Source organism: Nelumbo lutea, chromosome 7, assembly GCF_056320005.1.
Source record: "Nelumbo lutea isolate HS-2025 chromosome 7, American lotus-T2T, whole genome shotgun sequence".
Lineage (NCBI taxonomy): Eukaryota > Viridiplantae > Streptophyta > Magnoliopsida > Proteales > Nelumbonaceae > Nelumbo > Nelumbo lutea.
Window position 1 is genome coordinate 23,849,159 of NC_142690.1, and position 21,354 is coordinate 23,870,512.

General features: G+C 38.0%; 1 protein-coding gene across 3 annotated transcripts; it reads left to right on the forward strand.

The window, feature by feature from the left end:
• The first annotated feature begins 311 nt into the window (after positions 1-311).
• Positions 312-20,176, forward strand: LOC148845678 (uncharacterized). 3 transcript variants are annotated; one of them, XM_088953889.1, is made up of 6 exons: positions 312-409; positions 526-1,374; positions 3,927-4,076; positions 6,991-7,134; positions 7,270-7,754; positions 18,946-20,176. In XM_088953889.1, the coding sequence occupies exons 2-6, from the start codon at positions 897-899 to the stop codon at positions 19,564-19,566; spliced, it is 1,878 nt and encodes a 625-aa protein (XP_088810015.1). In that variant the 5' UTR covers positions 312-409; positions 526-896; the 3' UTR covers positions 19,567-20,176. The 3 variants fall into 3 exon arrangements, with proteins under 3 accessions (XP_088810015.1, XP_088810018.1, XP_088810017.1); XM_088953892.1 differs by lacking the exon at positions 312-409 and having other exon boundaries at positions 580-1,374; positions 18,946-19,159; positions 19,522-20,176; XM_088953891.1 differs by lacking the exon at positions 312-409 and having other exon boundaries at positions 581-1,374; positions 18,946-19,159; positions 19,925-20,176.
• Positions 20,177-21,354: the final 1,178 nt, after the last annotated feature.

The window sequence follows — 21,354 nt, forward strand, 5'->3', positions numbered from 1 at the left end:
GAAAGGTCAAATTTCCGTCGTTGATAATGTTTCTGGTTAACCGGTGATGAGGACCGAGAACAGAGCTTTCGGGTTAACCAGTGATGAGGACCGGGAACAAAGCTTTCGTGGATTGTTTACAAAAAAGCCTTGAACGGTGGGGTGAAGAGAGGATAAATGATACAGGAAGAATATGAAATCCAGCGATGGTTGAGATATCAGATATACGCCGGAGTTGTGTGAGAATGCTGGAATAGTACTGCCGTTGGAAGTTCGGTGTTCTCGAAGAAGGTGGTGAACAGGGCTGGTCGAAGGTAGCTGAGGAAGGGGGAGAAAAAATGGGTAGACAGAGAAGTGGCTTTCTTGATCGTTGGAGACGACAGTCGGAGGCAGCTGTCGGAGACGTACCGGAGGCGTATCAGAAGCGGCGGTGAGCGTTTCTGAGTAGAAGATGAACAGGAATTTGCCCTTTTTTTTTTATATTATTTTTACAAAATTAACTTATTTTTACAATTTTATTAAATATGTTATTTTTATTGATATTAGGAACCAAAAATTGCCCTTGACCGATGTATTCCCCTAAAAGAAATGCATCGCATTGACATCCAATCCAATCCAATTATTCAGAGCACATGGCACATGGGGTTGTCTCCTAAGGCAGTGGGATTAAAACTTATTGTATCCATATTTCAATAGAATTCGCATATGCTTCCAGCACTGTGCCAGCAAACCATTAGAGTAGTATACTTCGACAAAAGGGGAAGATGTTGGCTATGTACGGCTGCTGATGCAGTTAGTCGGTCACCTTTGGGATGGGACAGTGTTGAAAGCATTTGTTGGTACCAAGATGCTATCAAGCAGATTCAAATTTAGTATAATATAACTTGTTGTTGTTCTTCTTCTTCGGAACAAGGAGGATGGACGCCGGAGTAAAACGAGATCTGGTGAGAGCCTCTCACTCTGGCGATTGGGAAGCTGCTGTGCAAATCTTTGACCGGTACCCAGATGCCCTAACTAGTTGGATAAATGAGTACAGTGAGACATCACTGCATATAGCTGCAAATGTTGGACACACACAGTTCGTGTTGAATCTAATGAGGAGACTAGCTTCCCATGACATAGCAAAGACGGATTGGAGCAATCACGTTGCCCTACATGGCGCTGCTGCAGCCGACTGCACAGAGATAGCAAGGGCTATGATGGAAAGGAATGAAACATTGACGGGGTTCATCAACTACCGCGGTGAAACGCCTCTTATTAAAGCTTTTCAGTGTGCTGGCAAGGAAATGGTGGATTTTCTTTACCAGTCTGATAAGGCAAAAGATCCATGCCCTTTTGAAAGGGAAAATATTGGCGTTAGGACGCTAACAAATGCAATTTACTCTGGTTACTTCGGTGAGTAGCTTATTCTATTGTTCATGCTTCTTTACTCACTTGCCCTTCTACCCCATAGTTGATGTTCACTCTTCACTAAAGCTTACAGCTGGTGCAAGAACAAGATTGCCTTGCTCTTAAAATATTGTTGGTTCATATCCTGCACTCAACACTTAGATTTGGATTTTAGGGGAAAAACCCCTCTCTAATATACCCAATAAGCCATATGTCTTCATTGTTTATTATTTATATATTATATCTAATTATCCATTTTTTCCTGTACAAGGCTTAGGCCTCAAAACGCCTTGAAGTTGAAGCTTATACCTCGCCCTTTTAAAACCTTGGTTGCTATGATATCTTGAATTTATTTCGAATGCTGTGTTGGCATTTCATTAGGAGTTAACATGTGACCACTTTGGTGGCAGATTTTTGCCCAATGTTTTTCAAAATCTGATGGTGGTCTGTAGTATTAAAATAATGTCCCTCTTTCAATTCTGACTTTTTTGCTAAAATACTGAAGATAGTTTCTTCCATTCATTCAAATTGATCCCCCACGTGGGTTGTGGCATTAGTGAACATTAAATGAGGGAGAGAAAAAAACGGAGGGGAGGGGGCGTTATTTTTAACCCCAAACCCATAACGGATAGAAGAAAAGGTGGGGTTCGATCCCAACAATCCTTTACAATTACAACCAATTTCAATGCATAGTGGAGAAAGCTGATGGTTGAGATACTTCCAACTCCTTCACCACAGTTAATGCATCAATTTCAATGATTATACTTTGGAAATCAAGCCTATTGGCTAACTTGCAACCCAGAAGTAGGGGTGCTCACGGTTCGGTTTGGACATTTTTCGGAATCGAATTGGTACCCTCGGTTTTGGAAAATCAGTAATCAGAACCAAATCAAAATCAGTCCATTAACCGGTTGACTGTTCAGTTTGTTGGTTTTTTAATTTTTATAATATATATTATAAAAAATATATAAATATATATAAAACATTATATTTTAAATAATGAATAATAAATAATATATTATAAATATATAATTATATATAATACATATTTATTAATTTATAATATATAAAATATATATAAAAAGTATAGAAACATATATATATATATATCGGTCGACTTGGTTAATCACCGGTTTTCTATATTGGTTAATCGAAACCAAATCAATACCTTCGGTTTTTTAAAAACACTAAATCGACCGATTCAATTAATTTGTTTTTCGATTCAATTTCAATCGATTCAATTTTTTGGATTTTTTTTTTTTTTTTTGCTCATCCCTACCCAGAAGAATGGTCGTGGATTTAGCATCTTCCACTAAACTTGTATATGTATTCAGATTTCTGCTACGGCAATTGTCCCAGATTGATTTATGGCTACTGCTACTAATCCAAATTTATTCGACTCAGAGATGAAACTGGCATCACAACCATTGCAATCCATATCCATCCTAGTTGGGAATTTAAGAAGGAAATGGAGTTGGGGGGTGGGGGTGCTTGGGAGAGAGACTTCTACATGCAGCTATTGAAAAGTTGCAGACTAGGCTACCACCCTCGAAGGTTGCTCAACTTCCCACCTACAAAACAAACTTGTTAAGAGACTCCCAAAGGTTCCAGCATAAAAGAGACTGACATGCCCAAATACTTTCCCAGTCATGCTCTGAATCGCTAATGACTTAATCCAGTCGCTAAAGTGTGGGACTTGAATGAAATCTCAATGGATTGATGAGGGTCCCAACTCCCAGGCAGCAATGAATAGGACTGGATTCAAGCCAGACCAAGTCGAATAGCTTACTATTCGAACTCGCTTCATCAAGACAGTATGTGGTTCAAGCTGAAGACTTGAACTCGAGTTTGGCTTGAGTCAAAAGTTCATGAGCTCGAGCTCAGTTTGGCTTGAACTCGATTATGAATCAAATGCTTTATAAAAATAAAAAATTATATATTAAAATTTTTTATTTGATATTTAAAAAAAATATTAATTTTAATAATTGGTTTTTATTACTATATACAAAAATAAAAGTATTATATATATGCATATATGTATATATGTATATATACATATATAAAGAAATTCGATTAAATTTGTAAGCCTTACAAGTCAAGTTTTATTAGATTCGAGCTTGGCTCAAAGCTCGATTTAAACCAAATCGAGCTTGAATAGCTCAAGAAAAACTCAATTCCTTACCACCCCTAGCAATGAAGAAGCAGGTGACGGACACCTTTCACCATTCCATCACACCGAGGGCACCAAGGGTCCCAGTCGATTTCACAATGAGACAAAGCCTCGTTCCATTTTTAGAGAATTTCCAGATTAGCTTATCATCATTCTCATCTGAGCAATTGCTCTTTGGAGAATAATTGATTTAGAAGTTGGAGATTCCATCTTCTAGCTAGCTAGGGTGAGTCAACCTACCACTAATCAAATGGATTTTTTTTCAAAATAAATAGAAAAATATTAATAAAGTCGTAAATAACCTGATTATTGTATTTCTTGTTGTCGTAAATAGAAAAATATTAATATTCATGATGATCTAATTGCCTTTCTTGTTCATGCTTGCTAGACGAGGCTTTGTATTTGGTCGACAATTTCCCTCACCTACTCGTCGGCTTTGATGAAAAGGACAATACTGCCCTTCTTGCCTTGGCCAAGAAACCATCAGTATTCAAAAGTTCGAGTCGGCTTGGATTTCTGGAAGGCATCATTTATTCATGTAAGTTTTTCTTTCACATGTATCATCCTTCAGGGTAAATTTGTACTCTAGTCCACTTTTGCCTGTGTTTGATAATATTATATTTATACATTGACAAATGAGAAAATAAACATTTTCCAATGCATATTTACATTGATAATACAATGTAAAAGTACATCAATAAAAAAGAAATTAATTAGCATTCAAGTGGGTTTTTTATAAAAAAAAAAAAAGACATATACTTTACTGGAATTAGTGTTTGCATCCATTATAGCTAAAAAGTCTGTTTGGTAAGAAGGTAAATTTGTTAGTGCAAAACTAATCAAACTTTGCAATTTATATGGACCGTTTTACACTACATATTTGCATTCACACTTACTTGCATCGTTTCCAAACACAGCCTTAGGTTCTGTTTGAGAAGAATGCAAATGCAAATATATAAATGTCAAATACAAGATTTACAAATATAAAATACAAGTCTTATACTGTATATATTTGTATTTGTAATCTTCCCAAACTAAGCCTATGGGAAGAGTACAAAGTATAAATATGTACACTGCAAACAAAATACAAGGTTCTATATATTTATATTTATATTGATAAGTTTCCCAAACTAAGCCTAAGTTTTTTTTTTTTTTTTTCCAAATAATCAATTCTTAGAATGAATTATTTATTTCTAAATAACATTACTAACAAAAGGTGAAATGCCCAACTCTAAATGTAAGATAAGAATGATTGCGAGCAAAAAAACAATGTATTATAGTGATTTTAAGTATGAATATAAACAGTAGCAAGAACAACTATAACAAATAACACAGAATTTATAAAGGTAAGGCTACTCTCAAGCCTATGCACCAGACCATGTAAAATTATCGAATAACTTCACAAGTATTATTCAAACTTTCTTGTGTTCTATCCTAGAACACAATAGTCACAATAGCTAGAAACTTACTATACCTACTTGAACCGAAGTAACATGAAGTATGGAGTCGTCACCTAAATTATTAAATTGAAATTTAGAAAAACTCAGATAAAAGATTTTTTTAGTGAATTATTGCTCAATGGGGATGAGATTCTCTGGATTCAAAGACCAAGGTACAATACTAGAAGGTGTTAAGCACCCTAGACAATTCAAAATGGTGCTAAGGTCCCAAGGAAAATTTTTATAATATTTGGATTTCGATTAAAATATTCTTGATTATTTTCTTGTCTTTAGTCTGAATTAATTTGGTAGATCTGATTTTGTTTGTATTATTTAATTTATCTATTTATTTTGTAGTATTTATAGTCCTTATTAGTACTCCCCAGTTAGATTAGTTTTATTAGCTTTTTGCTAAATAAAGTCTGACAAACACCATAAAGAAATTTAAGCTGAATGCAGGGTGTTTGAAGAAATGCCATAATGAGATTAGCTTTATTACCACTGTTAATTTTTCAAAAGGTATTTCACATTTGCAAGCCTATAGTTCAATGAGTTTGGAGGACTATTTGTGTAGCAAATGGATGTCATGTTCCAACTAATCCTCTGATTGTGATTAGTTGTGTAAGATTTCAAAGCGAAGCTTACTACTTGTAATGGCGGTTGGCTTTATCAGAGCTGCCAACAAATTATATAAAATTCAAAAGATGTATATTTTAATTCGATCCGTTGAGAATATGAAATATCTGAATTTAATTCAAATTCAAATTCCATTTGTTTATGTTCCAGATATCTATTTCCAATCCAATTAGATGAATGGTTGTATTTAAAGTTTAAATTATATGATATTAGCAAAATATTTTGGTTTCACAATTATAGGTTAGACAGGAAGTCAAAATAGATTTTTTTTTAAATGACAGATGCATATGTTCTAAGCACTGGAAGGAGTGGATTGATGTATATTTTGTAAAGCTGTTGATAACGCTGCTATAGAAGAGTTACCTAGTTTGCACCTAAGACTCTTATCTGAGCTTGTGCTGGAAATTTTAACAGATAATTTTAGGTCTGGATTTAACTTGAATTAGTTTGACTGATTTTTGGTTAACCTGAGCGACTAAATTAAGGAGCTGTTTGATAATGTTGAAGTGGCTGAAAGTATGGTGTTAATTGGACTGGATTTGGTCCAATCCGATCTAGTCCAATGTAAGTCCATTATAAATGGACCAGGTCCAATCTAATCCAATGAATATTTTAGACCATTTTGGACTGATCCGATTCAATGTCTGGACTATCTAATCTGTTCAAATTCATTTTGATTTAGATTGGTTTCAAACCAAACTTGGCCCATCAATGGACCAAAATATTGGCTTTAATCCAACCTAATCCAGTGTAAATTTATTGCAGTCAGACCAGGTCCAATCCAATTTAATATATATTTTGGACCAGATTGATCCAATCTAATATGCCTTGTTGATCTGTCCAATCTGTCCAAATTGATTTTGGACTGGATGGGGTCCAACCCAAAACCTGTCCATTGACACCCTTAGCTCAATGAGATGATTTGTTACTTTGTTACTCATAAAAGAAGAAACATATCTTAGAGTTATAATTGTTTTGCATATTGGATTTACTCAAAGATGTAGGATTTGGGATTGTTCATTTTTTACCAATGTTTATATGATTGATAAAGAAGTTGTGTTCATGTCTTAGTGGACATTCTAATGATTCCAGCTCTCTTGAATAGAAGAGATAAGGATTTGGGACTGTTCATTTTTTATCAACATTTAGATGATTGATAAAAAAAATTATATAACAATTAAAGATTATTTATCTTTTTAAATACTACTAGTTAATTGGCACGTTTTGAAAATTTAAGCACTAAATTGTCCGATTTTAAAGTTAAAAACACCAAAATAACACTAGTACTGATCGAAATTTTCACTTTTTTTTTATTATTATGTGTTTTTTCATTATGAAAATAATTCCGAATATGTTTGAACTTTCTTGTTGTTGAAGGTATTCATTTGGAACAAGCTCATGACAGAACTCCAAATGGAACAACTCAAAATGCCATTGGAAGTAATACTCAAAACCCTACAACTGGAACCTCAGTTATGCCGAATCTAGTCCGGTTCCTTCAGAAAGCCCTCATCAACAGAGGTCTGAAACTTGAAACCAGTCAAATACTTTTAAGAACAATAAGTTGGAATTAATTCTAATATCGTGTCTGCAAATACCATATGCGTCTTCTCACATCGGAAACACCTCCTCAGTCCTCACTTTGTGCTTTTACAGTTGCAATTATCAAGAGGGTATATAACAAAAAGCTGATGCATAAGCAGAGCGTTGAACTGGTGAAACGCATTTGCGAACAGCTTGAAGACATATCTGCTCAGATCGAAGACAGACGCATAGAGAATATGGAGGCTCCCTTCTATCAAGTTCGCGGCGCAATGCACCTTGCTGCGGAGAATGGAATTGAGGAGTTGATAATCGAGTGTCTTAATCATTTTCCTGGTCAGGTGTGGTATGTACTTGATGATCAGCATTGCCGATATCATAAGAGAGCTTCATATCAGGGTACCCCATTTCATACGGCAATTGTGTATCGCCAAGAAAAGATTTTCAATCTTATACACCGAACAGGTGGATTTAAGAAGATGTTGTCCTTTTATGGTTCTAATATGTTGCATCTAGTAGCAAAATTGGCACCTTCCTCTCGAATTAATTGTGTTTCTGGTGCTGCTCTGCAAATGCAACGAGAACTCCAATGGTTCAAGGTAATATTCCTTCTCACTACTATCTCCCTAGTTTGTTGTGTCTATTGAGGAAGATAGGGGGCATACCAAAAACGTAACGGAACTAGACGAAAGAAAGAATCATTTTTCTTCTCTAGTTAACTGCTTCTACCTATTGAATAAAGTGAACTACTTTTTCTTCTTTTCATCATCTCCCCCTTCAAGTTACACCACTTCTCCAACTTGTCCAAGATTTCTCGCAAATTTTCTCATCATGTACTCCATCGGAAGTCCTTGTATATTCTTTTACAATCCACACAAACTCAACTCGAGAAACAATTTTATCTCTCATTCAGTGCTAAAACAGACCCAAAGAACATCAACCATTACAGGCTTAACAATTATTTCCTTAGAAGATTTTCACATGTATCTTGATGTTTTCAATAATCCCATGGAGAGATTTAATCTCTTCTCTAACATAACTCTAGCAAAGATATTTCCTTAGAATTTAACCATTATTTCCTTAGAAATTTTCCACATCTTGATTTTTTCAATAACCCCACGGAGATTTAATCTCTTCTCTAACAGAACTCTAGAAAAGATATATACTTCTACACAGTTTCTTCTGCATAGTTTTCTGATTAAACACAACCATGGTTAGCCCTACATACACTAGTAAGACACCTCCCTACCTCAACCAAGCTTCCAGATACACTATCGGTTACTCTTGGTAGGCCATTTTTTCAGAAATTGAAACAACACAATGTAGATCCCTTAAGAGAGCACTCCACCTGAATGAGACCATCTTCTCTTGGTTGATTTTTTCATATAGTATCGGCCTCAATAACTACAATATGATTTTCCCAGCTATAAGATGGACCATGAAGACCATAACAAATGTTAATTTTATGCTTGTCTAATTTACAATACGTTCACTTCCTAAAATCACCATGTCCTCATCTTCCATGACCTCTCCTAGCTCTCAACCACCATCACGTCATATGATTCATAATTTGAGGAGTATGACCTCTACTCCTATTTAAACTAGATCATATTTTGTCTTTAGACCAACAAAAATCTAACAACATCTAAGTCTCGTAGTCGTCATTGTTCTTGTTGTTGTTGTGCTTTTAGGTCTACATTAAGGGGCTAATATACATTCACTTCATTGCAAAGGATTTGTAGGGATGAATAGTAGTCCTTTATACTCTTGTTACCTTGATAGAGTAGGAAGTTGTCTTGGTACAATTATATACACCACTCACCTCATAATTTGACAAGGAAATAAATGTTGGGCATGCTCCCTATATCTTTTGTAGTATATGTGATAATATGACCACAAGGTTGATACTAATCCTAGGGTGCATTCTATTCCATAGCCATTTCTTAATGTGTGCATTTTCTTGAACTCATTCATTGTATATAAGAAGGCAGCTATGGGTTTATGGTCGTAAGGTATTGAAGCCTTTCCTTGATTGTTGAATGTTAGAACAACAGAAGTGTGGTGGTAAAAATTAAAGGAAAGGCAAAAATCTGTATGAGAAAAGTTGAAGAAAGAATGAAGATAAGAAGATGAAAAGCCAAACTTCCACTTCTAGGTTTTACAAGTCTAGAACATTTACCACTCTTACTTTTCAACACTCCCTTTTAACTTGTAATTTTCATTAGAGATCTAAAATGCACCAACTTTTCTGAAATTGGAGGCATGGTGAAGAGGTGTTCAGTCTTGATGAACTTCAAGTTAATTTCTCCTTCTTAGTTGATTCTTTGATGAAATGGTGTCTCAGTTCAATATGCTTTGTTCTTCTATAGAAAACTGGGTTTTTGATCATTACAATAGCTGAGGTATTGTCATAATAGATTGTAGTTGGGCCATTTTGCACAAATTGAAGGTCTTCTCAAAGTCTTCTAAGCCAAATTGCTTCACAAGTTGCACGAACGGCTGAAATGTATTATGCTTTAATTGAAGAGAGTGCCACAGTATTTTGCTTCTTGGGTGACCAAGAAATCATTTTATTTTCCAAGGAAAAAATATATCCAATTGTGTTTTTTCGATCATCTATGGAACGAATCCAATCACTATCTGAAAATCCAACCAACTTGCAGTCATTTTCACTTTCATATTTCAACCCAAGTTCTTAGTTCCTTTCACATTTCTAAGTATTCTCTTTGTTGCTCCAAAATGAACTTTACTTGGCTTGTTCAGGTATCTTGAAATAATGCTTACAACAAGCACAATATCTGGCCTTATGTTGGTGAGATAAATCAAAGAGCCAACAAGTCTTCTATAAATTGATGCATCTACCAATTCAGCTCCATCTTCCTACCTTTGACAATATTTCATTGATAGCCATAGGAATAGTTAGGGGTTTATAAGTTAACATATGAAATCTTTTTAATAAATCATCAGCATACTTCTCTTGGGACATAAAAATTTCACATTTTCTTTGATTCGCTTGAATCCCAAGTATTAACCCCAAATTAGTCATCTCTTATTCCTTTGTCATTGCTAATTTGAATTCATTCAACAATTTTGAGTTGTTACTTGTATAAATCACATCGTTAACATAAAGACAAACAAGAATAAATTCATGCATATCTTCCTTCTTGACATAGAGTAATCGCTCATTTAGACTTTTTTCAAATCCATTTTTATAAAAGTATTTATCAAATTTTCCATTCTATGCCCAAAGTGCTTGCTTTAAGCAATTTAAATCTTATCCTCTTTTTTCCTCTTCTAAATCTCCATTTGGGAAAGTTGATTTCACATCAAACTAGAACCCTTGCAGTTTCAATTGAGTAGCAAGTGTAAGCATTGTTCTAATTGTTTCTATTCTTTCCACTAGTGCAAATGTTTCATGGAAATCTACCCCAGGCTAGTGGGTATAGCCTTTGGCCACTAACCTTGCTTTGTGCTTTTGGATTAAGTCATCTTCATTAATCTATTTTGTAAACCCATTCCAGCCCAATTACTTCTTTTTCTTTGGATTTATTAACCAATTCCTATGTCTTATTCTTCTTAATCATTTCAATTTCTTCATTCATAACTTTCACCCAAACTTCTTCTTTTGAAGCTTCTTCAAACTTTTGTTGCTCTAGTATAAGAAATGCAACATCACAAGAATCAAAGATTTCTTGAAGTAAATGTACATTTCTTGGTGGAGTATCCAAATCTATATCACTTGGACTTGCTTGCCATGGATCTTAGATTCTTGAACTTGAGGGATCCATTCTTAGACTAAAATTTGTTAGACTTGATCTTTTTGTATTTGTTGGCCTTACAATTTGTGTAGTTGTTTCATACTCATGATCATTAGGCATTACTTCTTCATCTTCTATGCCCCTTCTTCATCAAATATCACATCTCTTAAAATTATCAACTCATTTGTAGTTGGATTCAGCAATCAATAACCTTTAGATTCATCACTATATCCAAGGAAAATATATTTCTTGCCTTTGCCATCAAAATTCTCTCTTTTTTGAAGAAATGTAAGTATAAGCAATGCAGCCAAACACTTTGAATCAGCTAACAATAGACTTCTTTTTGTGCCATGCTTCAAACGATGCTTTGTTTTGCATGACTTTGGTGGGAGAACAATTTAATATATGGACAATAGAATAAACTGCTTCAGCCTAGAAGCTTTTGGGAAGGTTTTTACTTTGCATCATGCTTCATACGCCATTTTATTGTGGGGCATGTCTTACTGTCAACTCTCTTTTGGTGTCTTGTTTTTCACAATAGCTTTGAATTGAACAAAAGTAGGCAATGTTTGTGATTTTTTCGTCAAAATTTTCAATTTGTGGTCACTTTGCTTCTCAACAAAAGCTTTGAATTGAATAAAAGTAAGCAATGTTTGTGATTTTGCATCTAAGAAATATACCCAAACAATTCTAGTAAAATCATCAATAAATAGAAGGAAATACCTCTTGTTGTTGAAGGAAGGTATCCTCATGGTGCCTTTGAATACCATGATCTCTTTGAAAATTGTAGCCTATGATGCTTCCCATAGACGCAATATTCACATATTTTATGTTCTCTACCAATTTGAGAAAGTCCAATCACCATATTCTTGTTATTTAACAATGAGAGACTTTTGAAATTCAAATGCCCATGTTTAGGTGCCTGTTGAGACCCAAACACTCCCTCCAGAACCCACTAGGGGAGTGGAGCAGGCCACCACCTATCAGCCATTCACAAGAAGATAGAGGAGACAGGCGACAAAGCCCCAGAATTAGTTACACTCAGAGTTGGTTACTCTGCCGCCTGAAGATATTCCACCCATGTTATCTGCCAAAGTTAGTTATCTAGAAATCAGAGGATATTCCCTCTGATATTACACCTGTAGGCCAGCTATATAAGGCCATCATCATATAATGAAAGCAATGAATGATTCTCCCTTAATTTTCTTCTCCCTGAGTCCAGTTTATTCCTTCCCTCCCTTCTCTCTTTTCTCTCCATCTGTTTCAGGAGGTCAAGCCTCCCTCGAAGAGGTTTCCGAGGTGAGCGGAAACTCACCAAGTTGGTATTAGAGCGAGGTTGCAGACCAGCTATGCCGCAGACAAGATCCTCTACCATGGAAGATAGAGTCGACCAACTTGAGATTGGGTTCCACCAGGTATTGAAGGAACTCAGGGATCTCAAGGTGGTCATCTCTAACCTCGCCTCCCAACAACAATCCGGCGAAACCAGTCATCCAGTAGGGGCTGACGCCTCTGTTTCCGGTAGCCAAGGAACTAGGGGTTACCCCGCCGGAAAGGTTACTAAAATCAATTTTCCCAACTATTCCGGTGGAGATCCCATTCCTTGGATTTTTAGAGCAGAGAGATTCTTTGAGTACCATGAAACCCTTGCACACCAGCGCGTCGCCATCGCCTCCATTCACCTATAAGGAGACGCTATTCTCTAGCTCCAGTGGTATCGACAAACCCATCCTCAGGTAACTTGGGCGGAGTTCATAGAATCCCTGTGCATCCGTTTTGGGCCGACGGTGTTCGTGGATTACGACGAACTCCTCACTCGACTAAAACAGACTGGGACGATAGCAGACCACCAGCTCGAGTTCGAAAGAATGGCGACCAGGGTACATGGATGGCCGGAGAAGGCCTTGGTAGGGTGTTTCGTGGGAGGTCTTAGAGAAGACATCCGCCTGGAAGTGAGAGCTCTTCGACCAGCGACAGTCATGGCGGCGGTGGGTATGGATCGCCTGCAAGAAGAGAAGATTGATAGTATGCGTAGAACCAGCAAGCCATCCTACCCGAATGTGAGGGCTCCCCAGCGGGCCGAACAGCAACCCATGAAACAAGTTGGGGATTCTCAGAAGCCCATTTTGCCCAGGCCCACTGTGCCCTTCAAGCGCCTCTCGTGGGCTGAGATGCAGGCCCGACGCGAGAAGGGCGTCTGTTACAATTGTGATGACAAGTTTGGACCGGGCCATAAGTGCAGAGTCTAGCGAGTGTTTCTCCTTCAGACAGAGGAAGAACCAGAAGAAAACGTAGAAGACTGTGAACTGATCTCAGTTGAACATGAACCTGTTGGAGCTGAGATCTCCTTACACGCCCTCATGGGCCTCAACCCTCTTCAGTCCATGCGAGTAGAAGGAAGGTTGGTGGGCCGATCTGTGATGATCTTGATTGACAGTGGCTATACCCTGAATTTCATCACTTGCCGATTAGCAAGGCAACTAGGTATGTCTATACAACCCACTCCTCTCTTTTCAATCTATGTGGCTAATGGAAGTCAGATGTCATGTGATGGTGTGTGCAAGAAGGAAAAGATCCTTATACAAGGCCACTATTTCGTGGTAGATCTCCACCCATTGGACTTCTCAGGGGCTGATATTATTCTGGGAATTCATTGGTTACGTGGCCTAGGGCCTGCACTGTGTGATTGGGCCAAAATGACAATGGACTTTTATCAGGATGGACAGACTTGCCATCTACAAGGGGTGCAGCCTCCGAGTCCCCAAGGTGATACTGTAGCTTCCCTGTTACGGGCCTCCAAGGATACTGGACAGCCCTTATTTATGCACTTAGGCATGCAGCCCACAGTTCCAACTTTAAACAATCAAGGCTGTGACCAACCCACGGAAGCCCAACACGAGGCACTACGATCGATACTCGATCAGTTTGGTGATGTGTTCAAGGAACCAAGCCAATTACCTCCACCCCGGGCCCATGACCATCAGATACCCCTCTTACCAAATTCTAAACCGGCCAATGTGAGGCCATATAGATACCCCTATTTCCAGAAGCTAGAAATTGAGAAGGCGGTAAGAGAGCTAATGAACAAAGGGCATATACAGACCAGCACCAGCCCTTTTTCATCCCCTGTACTCCTAGTAAAAAAGAAGGATGGTAGTTGGCGGTTTTGTGTAGATTACCGGGCCCTGAATCGGATTACAGTGAAGGACAAGTTCCCGATACCCCTCATTGATGAACTGTTGGACGAGTTAGGAGAAGCACAGGTGTTCTCCAAACTGGACCTGCAATCCGGGTATCATCAGATCCGAGTTCACCAGGCCGACATCCATAAGACAGCCTTCAGAACCCATGATGGCCATTATGAGTTTCTAGTTATGCCGTTTGGGCTCACAAACGCCCCCTCCACCTTCCAGGCCCTCATGAATGACATTTTCAGGCCTTTCTTAAGGCAATTTATTTTAGTATTCTTCGATGACATTCTGGTTTACAGAAAGGATTGGGGCACCCATATGGAACATCTGAGACTTACCCTCACCACTCTAAGGGAACATCAGTTACATGCCAAAATGACCAAGTGCTCTTTTGGACAAAAACAAATACAATACTTAGGCCATGTGGTTGCAGTAGGGCGGGTCATGGCAGACCTAGAAAAGATAGATGCCATCCAAAAATGGCCCAAGCCCAAGCCCACTACTGTATGGGCTCATGGCCGCCCCTCTAACGCGTCTGTTGAAGAAGGACTCTTTCAGCTGGGCTGATGAGGCTCAATGGGCCTTTGAAGACTTGAAGACAGAAGTTTCGAGCCCTCCAATCCTTACTCTTCCGGATTTCACCCAGCCCTTTGAGATTGAGTGTGATGCCTCAGGTGCAGGGGTGGGGGCCGTCCTGATGCAGAAGGGACAGCCCATTGCTGACTTCAGCAAGGCCTTATCAGCCGCCCACCAGAACCAGTCCACTTATGTTAAGGAGATGATGGTAGTGGTAATGGCAGTCCAGAAATGGCGTACATACCTGTTGGGACGCCAATTTATCATAAGGTCAGACCAACGAAGTCTGAAGTATATAGCAGAACAAAGAGTGCACACCCCGGAGCAGCAAAAGTGGCTTAGTAAACTGATGGGCTTCGACTACCGAATAGAGTATAAACCTGGGCCCGCCAACAGGGTAGCTGATGCCTTATCGAGGGTAGAGGAGCTGGCCCAACTAACCTACTCTCAGCCCAGTTTTCCCTTGTTTGAAGCCATACGGTAAGAAGCAAGGTCTGATCCGCAGCTACAGGACATTAGGGAAAAATTGAAGCAAAACCATTCCCAGGTTGCAGGGTACCAAATTGTGGGACCAGACCTCTTCTTTAAGGGACGGTTCGTGGTTGCTCCAAATTCTAGCCACAAAACTGAACTATTGAAGTTGTTTCATGATTCCTCTTTGGGAGGACATTCAGGAGTGCTAAGGACTCTAAAGAGGCTCAACAGCCACTACCATTGGGTAGGAATGCGCAAGGACGTGTTACACTATGTATCCGAATGCTAGACCTGTCAATAGCAGAAATACTCCTCACAGTCTCCCACGGGCCTCCTGCAACCCTTCAAGATTCCAGAGCAAGTATGGGAAGACCTCTCCATGGACTTCATCACCAGACTTCCCCGTTCTTTAGGGAAGGAAGTTATCATGGTAGTAGTTGACCGTTTCACCAAGTATAGCCATTTCTCTGCCCTGCCTCACCCTTACACCGCAGCAACGGTGGCTGACATCTTCATACGGGACGTCGCAAAATTGCATGGGACACCAAGATCCATTGTCTCAGACCGTGACCCTGCCTTCCTGAGTTCATTCTGGAAGGAATACTTCCGATTGCAAGGAACCCAACTGCACCCATCCACAAGTTACCACCCCTAGACGGATGGACAGACTGAAGTTCTTAATCGGTGCTTAGAAGGACAACTTATCAGTCAGCAGCAGGAATGACACCCTTCAAGGCTCTATATGGCAGAGAACCTCCTCCCATATTACCTTATGAATTTGGGTCGGCTAAGGTGGCAGAAGTAGAGACTCGCCTACTGGCAAGAGATGAGATCCTTAGACTGCTCAAGGCCAATTTGACTAAAGCCCAGCAAAAGATGAAGGCCTATTATGACTCTCACCACCGCCCACTAGAGTTTCAGGTAGGTGATTTTGTCTATCTTAAGCTCCAACCTTACCGCCAGGTCTCAGTGATGAGATGGGCTTGGCACAAGCTAGCTCCCAGATATTATGGGCCATATAAGGTGCTGGAGAGAGTGGGCCTTGTTGCTTACAGATTGGACCTCCCTGCTACCTCGAAGCTACACCCGATGTTTCACATCTCACTTCTCAAGAAATCTGTGGGGAATCATACCCCTATCTCACCCAACTTACCCCAATTTACATATGAAGGGGACATTTATATGGAGCCTATCAAGATTGTGGATTTCCGATGGGTTCGACGAGGAGGGCAGGTTGTGCCAGAAGCCAAGGTTGAATGGGCCGGACTGCCTCCAGAAGAGGCCACATGGGAACCTTATCTAAGGCTGAATGAGAGGTTTCCCAACCTAGACCTTGAGGGCAAGGTCAGTGCTAAAGGGGGAGGAGCTGTTGAGACCCAAACACTCCCTCCAGAACCCACTAGGGGAGTGGAGCAGGCCACCACCTATCAGCCATTCACAAGAAGACAGAGGAGACAGGCGACAGAGCCCCAGAATTAGTTACACTCAGAGTTGGTTACTCTGCCGCCTAAAGATATTCCACCCATGTTATCTGCCAGAGTTAGTTATCTAGAAATCAGAGGATATTCCCTCTGATATTACACCTATAGGCCAGCTATATAAGGCCATCATCATATAATGAAAGCAATGAATGATTCTCCCTTAATTTTCTTCTCCCTGAGTCCAGTTTATTCCTTCCCTCCCTTCTCTCTTTTCTCTCCATCTTCTGTTTCAGGAGGTCAAGCCTCCCTCGAAGAGGTTTCCGAGGTGAGCGGAAACTCACCAGTGCCATAACATTGATACATCCATATTCTCACTTTTCAGCCCATAATTCACATCATAGGACATGGTTAATAGAAACACTTTGTTTGTTGCCATTTTTACTCTAATAATGATTTGGCCGTTTTTGCTATTAGTTATTACACATTCTCCATTGCCAAAGTGCACATTATAACATTTTTGTAAGTTGTCCAAAACTAAGCAAATTTTGAGTCAAATTAGGAATGTATAGAACATTATAAATGAGTTTAGAATTACTTTGCTTATTTTGGACTGAAACAACACCCTTTCCTTTAACACTTTGGAGTTTTCCATCTTCAAGCTTCACTTGAGAATTAACATGTTCATTCAATTCAAGAAAACATTCTTTATTTCATGTCGTGTGATTATTACAACCACTATTCAAATACCAAATTTCTTTTGACTCTTGTTGGGTATTCATACACGAGTAAAATAGATGATTTCTAAATCATCGTTTTTAGTATAGTGGGCTTGTTCTTTTTACTTAAATCTGCAATCTTTTGGGGCATGTATATGATTTTTACATCTAAAATAGAAATCTTGGGGCAAATAGTTGTCCATCTTGCAAATAAAATAACCAGTATTTTGCTTTTCACATCTTCCTCTTTCATATGATCCACCTCTTCCATTATTTTGGTATATATCCTTCCTATAGCTTGATATGGTCATTCTTTTGAAGTTTCTTTTTCACCTTCATTCTTTTTCTTTCCTACAATGGTGAGCTTGGACTTAAAACTTGCTCTAATGAAGAAGTTGAAAATTTTTCCATTCTATCCTCATGAATTTCAAATGAACTCATTAACTCATGCATGGATAGTTTAGTCAAATCTTTAGAATCTTCAATGGCAACCACCACATGATGAAATTTAATCAGTAAACTCCTCAAAACCTTTTTTACAATTTTTTCATCTGAAATAACATCTCCATACATTCTGATTTGATTTACAATACCAGAAACTCTAGAAAAAAAAAAAAAAACTCCTGAACCGATTCACTTTCTTTCATCATAATATTATCAAAATCTCTCCAAAAAGTTTGAAGTTTTATTGATATTACCTTTTTTGTGCCCTAAAATTCCTTCCTGAGGATATCTCATGCTTCATTTGAGCTTTTGGCAACCATGATTCTTGAAAATATTGTTTTACTTATTCCTTGCTAAATATGGTATAGAGCCCTAGCATCATCTTTTCTATTTTCTTTGTACTCCTTGTCTTTAGTCCATATTGTAAGTTGCTCACGATTATCTAATTCTTTGTATCCTTCTTCTACTAACTCCCAAATCTCTTTGGAGATTAACAATGTTTTCATTTGTGTGCTCTAAAAATCGTAGTTTTCTCCATAAAAAAATAGGAAGTGGTAATTTTTGAAAATGATATAAAACAGAGATGTTGGAAGTTGATGCCATGAAGGATTTTAGTTTTAGATTTGAATGGTTGAATGAATCTTTTACTCTGATACCAAATGTTTGTTAGAGCAATGAAGGTATGGTGGTAAAAATCAAAGGAAAGACAAAAATCTGTAAAGGAAAAGTTGGAGAAATCATTGATCTAAAATACTCAACCAGACATTAGCCACATATATATACTACTGCACCATACCCATGGAAGAACCATCATTCATTGAAATTGCACATAATTCAGACTTGAGTACTATGGACATGGTACCATCGCCCTCTATGATATTATCACTTAAAGGGCCGTATATATACCATCACAAAACCACCCTGTGGTGAACAAAAAGATTTCAGACGTGTGAATAAGGGTTTAATGGAATATTAACAAAGGGTGGAGAAAGAGAATAGATTGCTCACTTCTCAATGCTACCATGACCCTGGTTTCATTTTATAGGGCAGAGAGAGTCAGAGAGAGGAGCAATCACAGTTGTAGATAGAAATACAATCAGTTCGGTGAATCTAACAAGCATACATCCAATATTTGTATTCATCTAAAATAATAAAGTACAATTAGATAAATATTCCAAATGACACTAATTGTAACTTCTTTAATTTGTAGGAAATAGAGAAGTTTGTGTCCCCACATTGTAAAGAAGAAACAAATAATGAAGGAAAAACACCCAGAGCTGCATTCGGCGAGGAGCACATGGATTTGGTTGAAAAGGGAGAGAAATGGATGAAGGACACAGCAACATCATGTATGATTGTGGCCACACTCATTGCGACAGTGGTTTTTGCAGCTGCTTTTACCGTGCCAGGAGGCAATATTGATGGTAAAGGGACTCCCATCTTCTTAGAGGAAACCTCTTTCATGATTTTCTTAATATCAGATGCAATAGCACTCTTCTCCTCCATTACTTCAGTGCTAATGTTCTTGGCAATCTTAACTGCACGATATGCAGTAGACGATTTCTTGGAATCGTTGCCCAAGAAATTGATTATTGGACTCGCTACCCTTTTCATCTCAATTGCTGGTATGGTCATAGCATTCAGCTCAGCACTTTTCATCATTCTCGGAGATCAAAAGAAACGGCTTATCACTCCAATTATTTTATTTGCTTGTCTTCCAGTAACATCATTTGGGCTGTTGGAATTTCCACTCTTCATTGAAATAATTTTTTCTACCTATGGGCAGGGAATTTTCCACCGGAAATGTGATCATTTAATCTTCAGGTCCTAGCTAGCTCCATGGACATACAACACATCTTATCATTTCTTTCATTTTCATGTCTACCTTCGTCCACCTTTGGACATAGGATCTGAAAAACAATAGCAGAATAGTAACAAAGATAAAAAGCAAATAAGAGTCTGCAAATAGAAGATCAATTGAAAGCAAATGGATCTTCAAAAAGAAATTAAAAGTAGATGGTTCTATAGAAAAAGTTTTGCCCAATTCGGATTTTATTATCAGCTTTGTGAAGTCCAAGGTTGTGTTCAAGTGTATGTTGCTGGATTCATCAAGAAAAGTGGAGTTATTCTTTATTTGCAGAATCTTATTTGCTTTTTATCTTTGTTACTATTCTGCTATTGTTTTTCAGGATTTCTATTTCATATGGAATTTCTGTAACGTCAAGTATGGTCCATGCAAAATTTCTTCTCCCCAGCTAAACATGACCAGTGGTGTGGAGAGTAATTACAGTTCATGAACTGCATGTTTGCAAAACAATCTATTTGCAGTTCAATTGGCATTCCTCTTCTGGTGTATATCTTGGCCTGCTTCCTTATGGGTGTTGAATTCTTTTACATTTCTATTTTTTGATAGAGAATGAATGTTGGAATTCATGGAGCAAGTCTTCTGGTGTTCAGATTTATCTTGGTTATGTTGGAATTCATGGTTAATTGGGGCTAAAAGAAGCCATTGGGACCCGGGCTTTTAAGAGCCAATGCTAAAAGTAGTTGTTCGAATCTCTTCAGAGGATAACATCTCTAAAAAAACCCTTCGGGTGGTATCTGATACTCCTCTAATGGTATTCAATCCAAAATCACGCATCTCACTGGTTCCCCGAACTAAAAGGGTCTTCAAGAAAACTTAGGATTTCATTGTTTATCACCTGTTCACCCATTCTCCATCAACCTTCTAGCGCTTATAAATTTGTTTGACTGTCTTCTATTGATGGTAGATTGGTGAAAGAACCGAGTATTTCGATCTCCTTCTATCAGCCATATATAGAATTTTGGAATTTCTACTTCCAATTAAGTTCTTCTTGAGCCAGCTCTAGGGATGCAAATAGATAGGTCGGATTTGATTAAGGGTATCCAATCCAATAAAAAATTTAACCGATTCGAATTGAATTTTAATAAAAAAATTTGATGATATAACATAAATAATATCTTATATTATTTAATAATATAATAATATATTATAATATATAATATAGGATATATAGAATATACGTATTATATATAAATAGTATATAACATATAATATTTCATAACTAATGGAACAAATTGAGGTATATTTCAACTTCGATCCATTATCTAAATGGATCGAATTTAGAATCGGATATGATCCAATTTATTTGCAGCCCTATGTTTAGAGCCACTTGAAGACTCCCCTCTTTGTTCATGTTCTCTTGGGAAGGTTTAGCTTCCTGGCAAGGTTCTAAAAACCGACCCAAAGAAAGAACCATTTTGGTTACCGATTTTTGGGTCAGTGGTTCAACCGTTTGGGTCGAATAGTTCAAACGGTTTGATACATTTAACCCTTAGATTGGAATATTAGGGTATATGTATCATTAGTCTTACTGAGAAAGGAGAGGGAGTTGGTTGTCAACTAAGAAAGAAAAAGAAATCAAAGGAAATGAAAGAAAGAAAGAAAAGGAAAGGAAGGAAGGAAGAAGAGGTAATGCTCACCGGCGATGACGAGGAGGCAACAATGGCAATGGCGGCAATAGGAACCATGACAGATCTGATTTCTCTCTCTCTCTCTCTCTTTAACCTCCCCTCTTCTTTAATCTTCCCAACAAAA